Source organism: Triticum aestivum, chromosome 6D (genome assembly GCF_018294505.1).
Source record: "Triticum aestivum cultivar Chinese Spring chromosome 6D, IWGSC CS RefSeq v2.1, whole genome shotgun sequence".
In the NCBI taxonomy this organism is placed as follows: Eukaryota; Viridiplantae; Streptophyta; class Magnoliopsida; order Poales; family Poaceae; genus Triticum; species Triticum aestivum.
This window is the reverse complement of record NC_057811.1, coordinates 6,828,653-6,845,688: the sequence shown is the minus strand read 5'-3', so window position 1 is coordinate 6,845,688 and position 17,036 is coordinate 6,828,653. Positions and strand designations below refer to the sequence as shown.

The 17,036-nt window shown below is 44.3% G+C and overlaps 2 protein-coding genes and 2 pseudogenes across 2 annotated transcripts; 2 read left to right on the top strand and 2 right to left on the bottom strand.

The window, feature by feature from the left end:
• The first annotated feature begins 1,450 nt into the window (after positions 1-1,450).
• Positions 1,451-7,728, top strand: LOC123140929 (isoflavone reductase homolog IRL-like; annotated as a pseudogene).
• Positions 3,160-3,298, top strand: LOC123146603 (uncharacterized; annotated as a pseudogene).
• A 4,573-nt stretch (positions 7,729-12,301) lies between the features above and the next one.
• On the bottom strand, positions 12,302-13,905 carry LOC123140716 (receptor-like protein EIX2). Its single transcript, XM_044560003.1, has one exon. It carries the CDS (start codon positions 13,473-13,475, stop codon positions 12,528-12,530), a length of 948 nt encoding a protein of 315 aa, XP_044415938.1. The 5' UTR covers positions 13,476-13,905; the 3' UTR covers positions 12,302-12,527.
• LOC123140715 (probable LRR receptor-like serine/threonine-protein kinase At4g36180) lies at positions 13,716-15,665 on the bottom strand. Its single transcript, XM_044560002.1, has one exon. It carries the CDS (start codon positions 15,663-15,665, stop codon positions 13,716-13,718), a length of 1,950 nt encoding a protein of 649 aa, XP_044415937.1.
• Positions 15,666-17,036: the final 1,371 nt, after the last annotated feature.

The following is a 17,036-nucleotide window of genomic DNA, read 5'->3' as shown; positions in this document are numbered from 1 at the left end:
TAATGTATGTGATTGTTAATAGTCAGTTTTTTCCCCCCAAATTATGGTGTTATGCTTTAAGATGGCATTGCTTAAATTATGGTGTTATATACGCTGGGGCTAATGCATGATTTCTGATTCAGATATATCATGATGCAAATTTTCTTTTTATATGACACAAGTGACAAGTGAATGATCCAAGCTGGCAGTCGGTAGCGTGTGCTCGCGTGCCATTTCTCCTTATATGATGAACGCCTTGTTTTGCTGGACTGTGAACTGTATAATGAAAATATGCCCTGGCTAGGATGAAGGCACTTAACCCGGATCCTCCATGGAGCTTCTCTGGAAAATGAAACTGTGTTGCTGGAACAAATGCATCATTTTATCAACTTAATCACGTTGACCACTGATACACAAATCAATTCAGTCTGAAACCTTAGCTTCCTGTTCCTCAAAATGAATCATGGTGTGATTTGCCGCAGCAGTCACTGGTCAGCTTCTTAACTTTCAACTTTGGGCCTCAAGCTATATTGTACATGTGATTGTTAATGATCGGGCTTTTCCAAAATTTTGATGTTATGTTTAAGCATGGAATGCTTAAATTAATAACGCATCTAGTATGACACAAGTGAAGACTGAATTCTGGACAATTGTCTTGGTGCCCATTTGATATTCTGTTCCTTAATTATATCCATCCTGATTTTTATTCTGTTTTGCTGGAAATAGAATGCCACGTGAAGAGAAAACATCAGGTGACTTTTTGGATGGTATCTGCATTGCTAGTTATGAAGCCATCAAGGAAGAGCAGTAGCAATGAGATGCATTTCCTGTGTAGTAGCTGGTAATAGTTATGTGACGGGAGCATGCATTCCCATATATCCCAGATTTGTGCCCCTGAGTCCCGTTGTGTACTTATGATGATTAACATAAATATGGTTCCCGTGCGTTCTCTGTCAAAAACTTCACATAAATATCACCACCTCTGCTTTAGGAGGAAAATTACGTCGTACATAACTTAATTTGCTGTGACTATTATTGCAAATACTTTCTTTCATCATGGTCTTTTAAATAACAAGGTACAATCACTCATGCACTATTTTCTTTTAATATGTCACAAATCACAATCACTGACGTTAAATAAGGACTAGAAGTGCATTTTAGGATGATTCGTTATTGTAGTAACCATGCATGTGTGGATGGGTTCCTTTTGTGCTGGAGGTTTTGTTGTGATTTCCATGGGCAGAGCAGATATTATGTGCTCTTAAAGGAAGGTTGAAAGAATTAAAGGGAAGGTGGGGGTTGTTGAAACTTGTCAATTGGTTGTTTTGTAGGTAGGAATTGTCAGCTTCATCATATGGCACAACAGTATAGCTTATATATAATAGGAGTACCTCTCACCACTTGAAATCACAGCCAAGACCTTGCAGCACACCTAAAGCTAGTAGAGTGTTAGATATTTGAATCGGGAACTATGGTGCTGAACAATGAGAGGAGCAGGGTCCTTGTAATTGGCGGCACAGGTCACATAGGCAAGCATATCGTCGCTGCGAGTGCCCACCATGGCCACTTGACCTCTGTCCACATCAGGGATGTTGCGCCGTCTGATCCAGCCAAGATGGGGCTCCTCAGGAGCTTCATTGAGAATGGTGTTGCTCTCATCAAGGTGTATGATTAATACTATCATCTTCTGTTGTCTGCCTTTCAGCTACTCACTGTTTTTCTGTGTGGATTCTTATTTATCTGCCTGACGAGCAGGGAGATTTATTCGACCACGGGAGCCTCGTAGATGCCATAAGGGGTGCAGACATCGTCATCTCGGCCGTGGGGCCCCGTCAGCTCACCGAGCAGCCGAGGATTGTCATGGCAATCAAGGAGGCCGGCAATGTGAAGGTCAGATCATCACAGCTTGTGTTCTTACTTGATGGAACGATGGCTACAGATTCACCACTTAGTTAGTAGTTGCTGTACAGAGGTTCCTCCCATCCGAGTTCGGCTCTGATGTAGAGCGGGTTCACACGTAGATCCAGCGGCCACATTGTACGCTAGTAAACTCAGCCTTCGCCGTCTGATTGAGGCAGAGGGTATACCTCATACATATGTCTGCTGCAATGGGTTCGCCGAAACCTACCTTCCGAGCATCGGCGATGTTACAGCTGTTGGCGCTGACCCTCCGTCCGACAAGATCACTGTCCTAGGCGATGGAGATGCAAAAGGTAAGCATGCCCATCCCGTTGCCTGCCACTGCAAATTCGCACTGCTGTCGTTGATGGTGGCATCATGTGTTTGTGGTGGAAGAAGACATAGCTGCCTACATGGTGGCATCATGTGTTTATTTTGACACTTGATGCATGTAGCGGTGTTTGTGGTGGAAGAAGACATAGCTGCCTACACGGTAAGGGCGGTAGACGATCCGAGAACCCTGTGTTAGAATATATTGTATGTATATACGGTTGTGTATATAAAACCGTATATACTCTTGGAGTTGCGTGCATGTTCAACATTGTAATCTGGTAGTTAGGTTCAAGCTTCAATCCTTATCTTGTAGGATAGCTAACTTGAGGATCAAGCCTAACCAACTACCGAATCCTGTAAACCCTAGCCTTGGCTATATATATAACACGTAACGCGTCCCTGCTAGGCATACGCTTCAAGCCATCTTTCATGGTATTCAGAGCCTATCCCCTCTAAAGCACATCTCTCGTAGCAATGGCCTCCTCAAGCTCCACTGTCGCCGCGCCTGCCCTCATCCCCATAGCCGACCGACTCCATCGCTCCAACTTTCTGGTATGGCGGGCGCAAGCCATGGCAGCCATCCGCGAGGTGCAGCTCGTCTCCTACCTCGATCCAGATCGGGAGCAGCCGGAGCAGAAGTTTCGCGACAAGGACGGCAAGACCACGGACGTGCCCAACCCTTCATGCGACATCGACAAGGCTCGAGATTCTCAGGTGCTGAGTTTCATCTTCAACTCCATCTCAGCTCCTGTCATGGTTCAGGTTGCACACTGTGACACGGCGGCCGAAGCATGGGCCGCCTTCAGGGAGATCTTCATCTCCCAAACTCAGGCGCACGTCGTGAACACCAGAATCGCCCTCTCCACCACCAAGAAGGGCAACTCAACGATGTCCGAGTACATCGGGCGCATGAAGGCGCTCGGTGATGAGATGGCATCGGTGGGCAAGCCGCTCACCGACGACGACATGGTGTCCTACATCCTGGCGGGACTCGACTACGACTACGTGTCCTTCGTCTCCACGATCTGCGCTCGTACTCAGCTAATCAAGGTGAGCGAGCTTTACTCGCAGCTGATCAGCTTTGAAAGCAGACTAGCCATGTTTGAAGGCGGAGGGCAGTCCTCCCACTCCTCTGCCAACGCCGTGTCTCGCGGCAGACGTGGTGGATCCAACCGTGGTGGTGGCCGCGGTGGCAACGGTGGCAACAATGGAGGCGGCGGTCGTGGTCGCGGCGGCGGCCGCAGCAATGGAGGAGGCCGCAACGATCTGCCTGAGGTCTTCTGCCAAATCTGCACCAAGCCAAATCACACGGCCATGGAGTGCTACCGTCGCTTTGATGTCTCCTTCAACAAGGAGAAAACTGCAGCAGCCGTCAACACCAACTCCTCCTACGGGGTGGACACAAACTGGTATGTGGACTCAGGTGCAACAGACCACATTACCAGCGAGCTCGACAAGCTCACCGTCCGTGACAAGTACAATGGGCACGATCAAGTAAACGTGCCAAACGGCGCAGGTATGAAGATTTCCCATATAGGTCATGCATATGTTCGTACCCCTACTCGTAATCTTCATCTCAAAAATATTCTGCATGTGCCCAAAGCCACTAAAAACTTGATCTCTGCTCATCGTCTAGCCAATGACAATCATGTGTTTCTTGAAACTCATCCTCATTTTTTCTTTGTCAAGGACAAGGCAAGGAGGAAAACCCTCCTCCACGGCAGGTGTAGAAACGGGCTCTATACCCTATCATCAGCTCCCATAAGCTCGGGCAGACATGCACTTGGCGCCACCAAGATATCTCCGTCAAGGTGGCACGATCGTTTAGGACATCCATCTTCGGCAATAGTTCAACATGTTCTTAGACACAATCAAATTTCCTTTTCTAGCAAAGAGTTGAATAAAGAGGGAGTGTGTGATGCTTGCCAACAAGGCAAGAGCCATCAACTTCCCTACCCAAATTCTAGTAGTATTTCAAAAGCTCCTTTAGAGCTAGTTTTCTCTGATGTATGGGGGCCTGCCCGAGATTCAATTAATAAGAAAAATTATTATGTGAGTTTCATCGATGATTTCAGAAAATTCACATGGATATATATCCTCAAACATAGATCAGAAGTTTTCAAAGTGTTTCATGAGTTTCAAGCACTAGTTGAACGACTTTTTGATCGCAAGATTATCACCATGCAAACGGATTGGGGCGGTGAGTATGAGCGCCTCAACTCCTTCTTTTGTCAAGTAGGGATCACACATCACGTATCATGCCCACATGCCCATCAACAGAATGGGTCAGCCGAGAGAAAACATAGGCATATTGTGGATGTGGGTCTCTCACTTTTAGCTCATGCTTCCATGCCCTTAAAATTTTGGGACGAGGCCTTTCTAGCTGCCACCTATCTTATCAATCGTACTCCTAGCAAAGTGATTAATCTTGAAACTCCCTTGGAAAAATTGTTTCATGAAAAACCCAACTACCATGCCCTACGCACCTTTGGCTGTGCGTGCTGGCCAAATCTCCGACCATTTCATGCTAAGAAGCTAGAGTTCCGTTCAAAACAATGTGTTTTTCTTGGCTATAGCAATCTCCATAAAGGGTTCAAGTGTCTCGATGTCAAAGAAGGACGTGTCTATATCTGTCGAGATGTTATCTTTGACGAAACAAATTTTCCATTTCCCTCACTAAATCCAAATGCCGGCGTTCCTCTTCATTCCGAAGTTCTTCTTCTTGCATAAACTGCTCCATCCGAACCTCTTGATCATGGGGGCGAACAGACAGCTGATCTTTCGGTTAATCTTCATAAAAATCCTGCTGTAAATTTTGGTGGAAATTCTGTTTTTACCTATGATTTTATGCAGCAGACAGGTGTGGAACACGATGCAGATTCAGGTGCTGCGCCGGATCCAGCCAGCGGCGATCCCGGGGAAGATCCTCCCTCGCCTGCCGCACCGGACGGCGGGAGGATTCGCACCGCATCAGCCTCGGGAGCGGGCGATCCAGCGTCGCCACGATGAGTGTCCCCTCGCGGGCCCGTGGGCACAGGAGCTGTCGCGCACTCAGGGTCAGGTGGATCCACAAGCAGCGAGGCGCCGCTCTCCAATCGCCAAGTGGTGCGGTCCCCTCTGCACGGTGACGCAGGCCAATCAGGCGCGTCGCAGGCGGGCGACAACATCCGCCTCGGATCTGCGGCTGCCGGCCCAGGTGCGGACGCTGGCGATGGCGACAGGATCCGTGTTGGATCTGGTGCGGCTGGGTCAGGTTCTGGATCCGTTGTGCAGGGCTCCGGATCCTCTGTGCAGTCGCCTTCTGCGATGATTTCTGCGTCGCCACCAAGAACAAGATCTCTGCATGGTATTTTAAAACCAAAAGTACGTACGGACGGTACGGTCAGGTATGAAAAAGGGCGTCGTTTTGCTGGTCTTGCTGTCACAGTAGAACCAAATACTTTGGTAGAGGCATTGGAAAATAAAAATTGGAAAAATGCAATGAATGAGGAATATAATGCTCTCCTAAAAAATAGAACATGGCATCTAGTTCCTCCAGCAAAGGGGAGAAACTTAATTGACTGCAAATGGGTCTATAGAATTAAAAGAAAGGCAAATGGAGAATAGACAGATACAAGGCTAGACTAGTTGCAAAGGGGTTTAAACAAAGATATGGTATAGATTATGAAGATACCTTTAGCCCTGTTGTGAAAGCAGCTACTGTTAGACTTGTTCTGTCCATTGCAGTATCAAACAATTGGAGTCTTCATCAATTGGATGTGCAGAATGCGTTTCCTCATGACGTTCTAGAGGAAGAAGTGTATATGAGACAACCACCTGAGTATGAGGTAAAGGACAAGTATCATTATGCATGCAAGCTTGATAAGGCTTTATATGGTTTGAAACAAGCACCTAGAGCATGGTACTCTAGGCTGAGTGTGAAACTCCAAAGACTTGGTTTTCAGCCATCCAAAGCTGACACATCACTGTTCTTCTACAGAAAAGGAAAAATCACCATTTTCATGCTAGTATATGTTGATGATATTATTGTTGCAAGCTCATCGCAGGATGCAACCAAAGCATTGCTTGAAGATCTAAGGAGAGACTTTGCTCTTAAAGATCTTGGTGATTTGCACTACTTCTTGGGAATAGAAGTAAAAAGGGTTAAAGATGGCATAGTCTTGAGTCAAGAAAAGTATGTGTCAGATGTACTAAAACGAGCAGGTATGATGAATTGAAAAGTGTCAAATATGCCTCTCTCAACTTCTGAAAAGTTATCTAAGGAAGAAGGAGAGCCTTTAAGTGCTGAAGATTCTACAAATTATAGAAGTGTTGTAGGTGCTTTGCAATATCTAACACTTACAAGACCTGATATATCTTTTCCTATCAATAAAGTATGTCAGTTCTTGCATGCTCCCACCTTTGCACATTGGACAACAGTGAAAAGAATCTTGAGATATTTAAGAGGTACTATGAGTACAGGGTTGAGATCAACAGGGGGCTTTGCTGTTTTCTTTGGACCAAATCTTATATGCACGGAAACAAGCTACTGTGTCAAGATCAAGTACAGAAGCTGAGTACAAAGCTCTGGCTAATGCCACGGCAGAGTTGATATGGGTTCAAACCTTGTTGAATGAGCTTCATGTCAATCACTCTCCTGTGGCACGGTTGTGGTGTGATAACATTGGTGCCACATATCTATCAGCAAATCCAGTGTTTCATGCTAGAACAAAACACATCGAGGTAGATTATCACTTTGTGCGAGAAAGGGTAGCTAAGAAGCTTCTTGATATTCGATTCATTCCCACTAATGATCAAGTTGCAGATGGTTTCACTAAAGCCTTATCATGGCGCAAGTTAGAAGAGTTCAAGAACAATCTCAACTTGGTGAAGTTATGATTGAGGGGGTGTGTTAGAATATATTGTATGTATATACGGTTGTGTATATAAAACTGTATATACTCTTGGAGTTGCGTGCGTGTTCAACATTGTAATCTGGTAGTTAGGTTCAAGCTTCGATCCTTATCTTGTAGGATAGCTAACTTGAGGATCAAGCCTAACCAACTACCGAATCCTGTAAACCCTAGCCTATGGCTATATATATAACACGTAACGCGTCCTTGCTAGGCATACGCTTCAAGCCATCTTTCACCCTGAACAAGATCCTGTACATGAGGCCGCCGGCAAACATCGTGTCCCACAACGAGCTCATCTCGATGTGGGAGAGCAAAGCGGGCAGGACTTTCCAGATAGTGCGAATCCTAGAGGCGGATCTCCTCAAGTTGATCAAGGGTACATCCATAATCCTGCGGCCAGACATGTATATATCATGGTTGCAACTGCACCTCTGACCTCTCTTGTAATGATGCAGAGGCGGCATTCCCTCTGAACATATTGCTGTCCATCGCGCTCACCATCTTTGTCGGGGGTGACCAGGCTAACTTCGAGATTGAACCATCCTTTGGTGGTGAGACCACCGAGCTGTACCCTGACCTGAAGTACACCACTGTCGACGAGTATCTCGTTCGCCTTCTCTGACAGTTTTTGGCTCGCTGGACCGGCACCCAGCCACAGTCGGCATCGACAGTAAAGATGATGAGAAAGTGGCCCCTCCAAATCAAATGATGTCTGCGGTTTTATGTGTAACATGTATTCACCATGAATAACAACCTCTGCTTTTGCTGAAAAGCAAGTGATTTCGGTGTGAAAGTTTATAAATCAGCAGCTATATTTGATTATTGCCCAGCACTGATCTTGGGTTGAATGACCATCGGAGCATTTGGTTGATTTAATATTGTAGTTGGCGCATCAAATCGGCACGACAAACTCTCACGTTTGTCTTATCTTCCAAGTTTTGATTGCTATCTTAGAACTTTTGATTCCAAATGTAGCAACACAGGACAAAAGCCTTTTGCCTGCTTGTGATGCAGACCCAACAAAAAACAGACGCTGGTGCCTGGTGATGTGCTGTTATCTTGTGGTACAGGGAGTTGCATCTGGCCACATAATAACAAATACAAAGTCAGATTGAAGAGCATTCTGTGGCTGACTAAGAAATGAAACAACAAAAAGAATTTTGAGGGTCTGTCAAAATAACCTCTCAAACTGCATCAACTAGACTACAAGTAGGCTTTTGGCTGCATATCGACAGTCCCCAGATCATAAGCTAATCGCGCCTCCTATGTTCCTCAAGTGACTCAGTCCCATTGCCTCAAGGTCCCTCCTATTCTAAAATCTCTGTGGTTCATCTCTAGCCTTTCCATGATATGTATATGTGCTTCCGTCTATTTGATGTCTACAAGCTAGCGCTCTGAACATGTTGAACTCATCAAGTGGGATAACGGAGCTTGATCCCTGAAGGTTGAGTGGTGGTATAATTAAGGGGCACCATATTATTTACATATGCAAGAGGGTGGATAATTCATTTCCCGTGAGATGAATTCATGTCTTTATTTACAATAGGTGTGTGGATACTTCATATTTGGGGAAAAAACCTTAGTTCCTTAATTGTTGCTCGGCAAGATTTGGCCTCTAAACTTCAAAACCTACAATTCAATTATTAACCGTCAAAATAGCATATACCACATCTCTCAAACCATCGCAAATATAACGAGTTGAGAGTGGTTTCACCCAATTAACAACCGATCAGCACAAAGGATCAATAAAAACGTAAACATGCAAGGAAAAAAATGACAAAGGACATACATATCAGACACAAGGTTAATTAAGCGGGACATTAGACAATAACATAATAGACATGAAGTATGTCGACATGATGTGGTTTTCTGTTGGGCTGCGCGGCGTGCAACTACTGCATAACAAGAAATTTCCTACCGCGCAGATCACCCATGACCATGCTTAGAAGGTATACTATGAGATTACCACTAGGCGCGCAATCCTCGTAGCCAGTGGAATAAGAATCGGACTAACACATCACCAGAGTAGTTTCCACCTCGTCGGCGATCTACCTCGAACAACTTGATCACCGGATCTCTCGAATAGGTTCACCATATCAGCGCGCGTGCACGGCCTCTAATGGTATCCTTCCGTACAGGATGAATGCCGAACGACCAACTGCTACGTCTAATCGCACAACTGAGCTTAGTAGAGGTGGCTAGATGCAACACATGCAAACCCAAGCGATGATGCAGGAGCAATCAATCACCGAAACCGCATGCACGTTCCTGCTTGGGGCCAACGATACAGGACAGAATGAGCCCCATGCGCGATTCGGCAGTGCGATCGGAACACACCCTCGCCTGGTGCGACAGAACTAGCCCTGCACGGACGGACAACACCGACAAGCGGGTCTGGCTCCGTTCCCACACATGGAGTAAGTCGACAACAAATGGTTCGGATGGCCTCTTCGCCAGTAAGGAGCCCAGGGAAGTGGGTACACTCCAGAATCTTTTATAGGAGAAATATATGTGAGACAAATTTTCCATCTTAGCATGAAAGAGAACCTTCTCCCTGAACAACAAATAAAACACTTTTGGCGCGCAACAACCACTAGGGCTAAACAGTTAGGAACTGACTTTATAATCATATCAATAAGATTATCATGAGTACTAATCTTGCATACCTTCAGTTTAGCTTGATCCACGATGTCTCGAACACAATGGTATTTGGCATCAATGTGTTTTGTTCTCTAATGGAACATCTGATCCTTATTAGTAAGGTATATAGCACTCTGACTTCCATAAAACAGATTAATGCAAGAATTATCTCCACAAATTTCATCATACAAACCTTTCACCTAAACTAATTCTATACATGTTTCTACAATAGCCATATATTCTGCTTCATTCGTAGATTGGGCAACTACTTGTTGCAGCATTGCTTTCCAACTCACGGCACAACCACCAATTGTGAACACATAACCTGTGAGGGACCTCCTCTTATCTAAATCACGGGAAGCAAAATCTAAATCCATATAGCCAACTAGTCCCTCACTAGTGTTGCCGAATTTCAAACCAGCATTGGAAGTGCCACGAAGAAAGTCCATTGAACAACCTTCCAATATTCTTTGCCAGGGTTAGCCATGTATGTACTAACCAAACTCAATGCAAATGACAAATCAGGACGAGAACACACCATGGCATGTATTAAAGAATTGACAACACTAGAATACATAACTCTTGACATATACTAAAAATCTTCATCCTTACTAGGACATTGAGAAGATGGCAACTTGAAATGAGGAGCAATAGGAGTGCTAACTGACTTAGTATCATGGATGTTAAAACGAGGAAGTACTTTCTTAATGTAACTCTGCTCACTAAGAAAAAGCAAACCAAATTTTTTGTGTCTAGTAATCCGCATACCTAATTTTTTGTTAGCAACACCAAGATCCTTCATCTCAAATTCACTACTTAATTGTGCCTTTATAGCAGTGATCTCTTTCTTGTCGTTGGCAACAATCCACATATCATCAACATATAACAACAAGTATATAGGTGATCCATCAACAAATTTAATGTAAATACAATTATCATATTCACACCTCTTAAATCCATGTGCTACCATAAATGAATCAAACCTTTTATACCAATATCTTGGAGACTGTTTCAAACCATATAGGGACCTTTTAAATTTCCAAAGAAATTTTTCCTAACCAAGCACTATGAAACCTTCGAGTAGGTCCATGGATATCTCCTCCTCTAGTTCTTCATGTAGAAAAGTAGTCTTCACATCTAATTGTTTAAGCTCAAGATCATGAATAGCAACAATACGAAAAAATGCACTATGAAACCTTCGAGTAGGTCCATGTATATCTCCTCCTCTAGTTTAGGCATTTAGGTTTGTTAATGATCCTCTTTCTCATGCTAGCTGCTAGAGACTGATTTTGTTGCTGCAAAAGCGGGGGTGAGTGCTGCACAACATCATTATCATGAATTTGTCTATCTGGAGCATCATTATTATTAGTCGATGCATCTTGAGCAGCATCATCATTATGAACAATTTCATTTTCCTCCTCATCAAGGTGCCGCACCTACACAGTAACTTGTTGTGGCACTTCAGAAGTATCTGACGAAACATCTGTGGACAAGCTGTCATGATACATAACAGATTCATTGAAAACCTTATGTTGTAATCCAGCAATGGTAGATCGGACTTCATAGATGCCATGTCATCGAAACCCTAAACAGAAGCAAGACTATGATGCCACTTGTTAAAGATACAACAGGCAAAACCAATGACGAAGAACGAATCAAACACAAGAGACACAAGGATTTTAATGTGGAATGGCTCTCCAACACGAAGGGAAAAAACCACGGACACCGGCCAACAAATCTTCACTGTATAATGAGAGTTTACAAATGCCGGGATTTACAATGATGATCTTATCTCAGTGCGGTGCCTTACAAAGGATATATATAGTAGAGGTGACCTAGGCCGGTCGCAACTGATCCATATCGCAGGGGTGCTTCAACTTGCACCCCTAGGCGTCCCTGGCACGGGGCGAGGTCCTGACGACCGGCCTCCGCTCCGCATTGTCAGAAGTTAGGCTTTATACTTATATATGAATTTGGATCAAAACATAACAAGCACTATGGCGACAGTGCCTGCTCTAGTGTTTTGGTTATTGACGAAATTTCGTGATTTCGAGCGGTTATCGAGAATTTCTTCACCCCCAGTAAATGGCCCTTTCGAGCAAAAAACACTCGGGATTTTTTTTTCAATTTGAAAGGTTGATATGTATAGTTAAATAAAGCGGAAACTAGCTTTGAACACATGTGGAGCGATGACCTGGTGGTTCTGCTCTACATGGGGTGCTGAGCTAGAATGTTGTTGCGTTGTGCGTTTGAATCACTTCCCTGTTGTTTTGTTTTGCCTAATTCCGCAAGGTATTACAAAAAAGAGAAATAAAGTGTTTAAGTGGGGCTCAAACCACTTCAAACCGCCTGTATTATTAACTCTAGGCGTCACCCACTTCTATACGTGGTTCGCGGGAAGTTCCACCTGCTCGCCCAATTTCGTTTTCCCGCCTTAAATTTGGTTTTCTTTCCCGCCAGAAATTCGTTTTGTTATAATGGCTTTTAGTTCCCTCACTGCTAGCCACTCACAGAACATTCGCTTACAGATTACGAACCATCAACACAAAAGGAACTAGAGCCGGAAAATTAAAACCATGTGAGTTCATCATGACTCATAAGTACAATCCAATATAACAGTTACATGCATTAGACCAAAGTTCGTATTACAAGTCTACCGGACAGAAAAGAACATATACTAGCACAAGCTACCAAATGCCGTGGCACCTTCATTTATTTCATGCTTCAGTACTAGGGTGAAAGAACTTCACCAGATTTGCATTATCTTGTTGGGTGTCGCACTTAAGTTGTTGTCGCCTTGCCGGTTATCCTACCCCAAGTAACAACCACAAACACGTATGCCTTGTCATACGACTTGTCAAAGAGGCGGAAATAGGCAACTCTCCACACTTTCTTGAACAGTAGGGTGCAAAACACGACCCAGAGGCCAGCGACAAACCCGGACCCAAGTCCAAAGTAAAAGAACAACACAGGCTCGGAAACATTCTGATTTTTCTGTTGATTGTCGTGCTCTGGTGAATTGTTTCCTGAGCAATTCCTTTCAAGAGGAGTACCACATAGACCAATGTTACCCGTGTATATGGACTGGTTCTCCAAGTAAAGGGTGTCAAGTTGGCGTCCCTGTGGAATTCTTCCTATAAGATTGTTATATGACAAGTCCAAGGAGCTTAAATAAGTCAAATCTGACAAGCTTGTTGGGATTTCACCAGAAAGGTTGTTCCTTGAGAGGTCCAGCGATTCAAGTGATTTCATAGCTCCAATCTTCCTAGGAATTTCTCCACTCAATTGGTTGCATGAGAAGTTCAGATTCAGCAGCCCATTGAGAGAGGTTATGCCATCCGGAATTTCACCTGTTAGGTAGTTGAGTGATAGGTCCATACCGACCATATAAAAAATTCCAGTACCATATTTGAGTTCTTGGCGCTTCATCACAATAGGCCAAACTTCTCTAAATTTGCCCACTTCTTCAGTGTACCATGCAGACATGTCAAGCCCAGGTTTCCTTGGATGTTTTTGGGTCATTGCAGTTAAATTTGACAAAGACCATGGTATAACACCAGATATACTATTTCCTGCTAAACTCAGTTGGCGAAGGAGCTTAAGATATGTGATAGTCACTGGAATATCTCCACACAAGAAATTGTGACTTAGTTGCAAAAAGCGCAAGTATACTAAGTCTCCGATCCATGATGGCAATGTTCCATGGAAATTATTCCATGAAAGATCCATGAATGCTAAACTTGAGTAGTTCTTCAATGATGATGGGAACTTGCCAGAAAACTTATTGTGACTTAACAGGAGGAAAACCAAGTTAGGCTTCTGTGAACACTGAGGAAGTTCTCCCTCTAGAAGGTTGTTTGATAAATCCAAGACAAGTAGGTTCCTCAACGTACAAATTGTTTCAGGAATGTACCCAGTGAATTTATTGGAGGATAAAGTCAATTCTACTAATCCCTTAGCTCCAAGCTTTTATGGCAGATGCCCTGAGAAAGAGTTGTGTGATAAGTCCAGATGGTTTATGTTCTTTAGAGTAACAAGGTGTTCCTCTGTGATCACGCCATCTAGGTTATTGTAGCCAAGGTCGAGTCCAGTCAAATTACCGAGCAGACTGATCTTAGATGGGAAGTGTCCAGTGATATGGTTCTTAGAAAGAGAAAGGTGCCTCAAACTAGTGCAATTGCCCAACCATGGCGGTATAACTCCAGCAATATTGTTATCAGAAAGGTCAAGGTCTTCTAATATAGTGCAACTTGTTGTCCCTAGCAGTATAGGTTCGGTAAGATGGTTGCTCGAAAGAGAAAGAGACTGCAAACTAGTGTAATTCCCCAACCCTGGTGGTATATCTCCGGTAAGAAGGTTGTTTGAAAGAGTAAGGTAATATAGTTCGGTGCAATTCCCCAACATTGGTGGTATAGGTCCAGTAATGCTATTGTAAGAAAGGTCAAGGTACTGTAATCTAGTGCAAGTCTCTATCCCTAGTTGTATAGGTCCACTAAGATTGTTATTGGAGAGATAAACAGCAGTGCAATTTCCCAACCCTAGCGGTATAGCTCCAGTAAGAAGGTTGTTAGAAAGATGAAGGTATTCTAAACAAGAGAGATTCCCAAAGCCAAGGGGTATAGCTCCAGTAAGAAGGTTGTTAGAAAGATGAAGGTATTCTAAACAAGAGAGATTCCCAAAGCCAAGGGGTATAGCTCCAGTAATGTTATTGTGAGAAAGGTCCAACGAAGCTAAGTTGGTTAAGTTCCCCAATCTGTTTGGTAGAATTCCAACCATATTGTTGCGGCTCAACCTCAAACGCTGCAATCTGTTGGACGAACATCTTGGCAGTTTATCTATAAACTCTGTTATGTTTCCAGAGGAGAGGCTTCCATCAAGCAATAGGTATTCCAAATCACATAGGTTTTTCAAGTCTACTGTCATTGTGGCCGTGTTAGCAGTTGTGGTGGGTGAGTCACCATCGGAAGAATAGGGGCCAAAATAAAGTTCTTGGAGAGACGTCATATTTCCTAGTGCATTAGGAAACGGACCATAGAGAGAGGTACCAGAAAGGTCGAGGTACTTGATGCTTGTTATGTTCCAAAACCAACTGGATGCAATTGGATGACCAAAGTAGTTATCTGAGAGATCAAGGTAGTGAAGATTTGTGAGGTTTAGGTGTGCTAGGGATTGGTTTGCACTTGAAAGCGAGCACTCGGAAAGACCGAGCAACTCCAAAGATGGAATCTTATTGACAACAAGAGGCCAATCGGCTATTGAGCTGAGATTGATATAACTCATACCAAGAAGCGCCAACAGAGGTAGACGAGTTAACCAAGAGATGTCAGTTGAGACCATCCTCGTATTGTTGAAATATATGGCGGATAGGTCAAGGTATTCCAGCTTTGACAGGTTGCCAAGCTGAGGAGGTACCGCACCAGTGAAATAATTGCCAGAGAGATCGAGATATTCCAGCTTTGACAGGTTGCCAAGCTGAGGAGGCACCCTACCAGAGAAAGGCATGCCGGACAGATCAAGATGCCTCAAGTTCTTTAAGGAACCCAAGAACACCGGAACACGACCATCAGGTCCATACAGTCTCGTCCAGTTGAGATCGAGGTACTCGAGATGCTCTAGAGAAAGCAAGGAAGGACTTATCTGGCCGACCAAATATCTTTCGCCAAGCTCCAGCTTGACGACATGGCCGGTGACGTTGTTGCATGTGATGCCTGCCCATTGGCAGCAATCTTGGTGCCCTCGCTGCCACGACCCGAGTTCGCCGTAGGTATCATTCATGCCTTGCTTGAAGGCCAGCAACGCGTCCCTCTCGCGTCCTATGCAGCTCGGCTGGAGCCTGCCTGCGTTGGCGACGAGGAAGAAGCTCCAGGTCGCCGCTGCTGCCATAAGGAGCAAGAAGAACTTGTCAGGCGAGCGATCCATGGCGGTGGCGATTGGTGTGGTGGTGGTAGTGGTGAACGGTTGTTTCGTGCTACGAATGTGTGTGTGTGTATATTTTCCCGGTGCAACGTCGGGTGGTGCTCGTATATGAAGGCATAGGCACGTACGTAGAGAGGAGCTGCGGACGTGTGGATGGATGAGGTACTAGTTTTTCCACGGCAAGTGTTTGGGCTGACGCGAGTCACCAGTCATATTTTCCGGTCAAGATCGAAGTCGTCCTTCATTGGACTCATTCGTGGGGTGCTTTGTGGATGCCATGGTGGTCACGTGCAGGACGTCCACAATTAAACATGTGGAGTGTGTTGCTAGGAGATTATATACTACCCGTATATTCTATTAAAAAATACTACTCCTATATACCGTTTGAAATAATAATACTAGTATGTGGACTGCATTCGGCCAAGTAGCTACTAACTGGGCAGGAACTGGCCAAAAGAAGAAAAAAAAAAGCTGACAGAAACTAGCAGTGCAACGACCGGCGATTTAGAATCTGAAGTCGCCGGTCAGTCACCGAGACTTGATGAGAGATGCATCTGTGGATGTTGTTTATCGTCTGCCCTGTGACCTGGCTGCTACTAAGGTTTTTCCTCAAGGAGCCTAGTTTCAAGAGAGAAAAACCACTGTTTTTTTTGCAAAAGGTCATCATGGCTAGCTTTATTAAGATCAAAACACATTTATATCGTCTATGAGATTACTGACCACAGAACCATGTGGCTCATCCAATCAACTAAAGGAAGACTTCTTACAATAATTAAAGTTCCCTAGCACATGACCCGCTTGATTACAAGAACGATAACAATGCTTAAAATGACCTTCCCGATCATGGAACTAATATCCACACACTCTGCAAAGATTGCTGCAGCCGAATGCCACCATCTTGCTTGCCTATCCTAGTAGTTAATAACCTCTAAGGAGTCTGATTCCGCCTCCACTCGATTGACTCAAAAAAATAAGCAAGGGCTAATCCATCTCTCATAGCCATCGCTTGAGAGGTGATCACATCTGTGGCAACTGGGATGAATTTAAATTGAGCCGCCAAAAACACTCCTCTATCGTCTCGGAGTATGGCAGCCGCAGCTCCTACACCTTCATCTGAGAAAAAACAACATCTACATTTAATTTAGTAAAACGAGTGTCCGGTTTAGTCCACTTAACTTCAGGGGCACTAGGTGATAGTGATGATGCATCCTAATGATTGCTAGCAATAGATAAAAAACCGATAGTGACCATCTCCAAGCTGGCAGAACATATTCGTTATGAGTGATTTGTCTTTGGATCCACCACGGGTACCAACCTCCGACTACAATGATCTCCTTGAAGATCAACTTTGGATGTATAGCAAGCTTCTCATTA

Excerpts from the sequence above, each read along its gene's own strand:
- LOC123140716 (XM_044560003.1), bottom strand. The coding sequence starts at position 13,475 with ATGGATCTTTCATGGAATAATTTCCATGGAACATTGCCATCATGGATC.
- LOC123140715 (XM_044560002.1), bottom strand. The coding sequence starts at position 15,665 with ATGGATCGCTCGCCTGACAAGTTCTTCTTGCTCCTTATGGCAGCAGCG.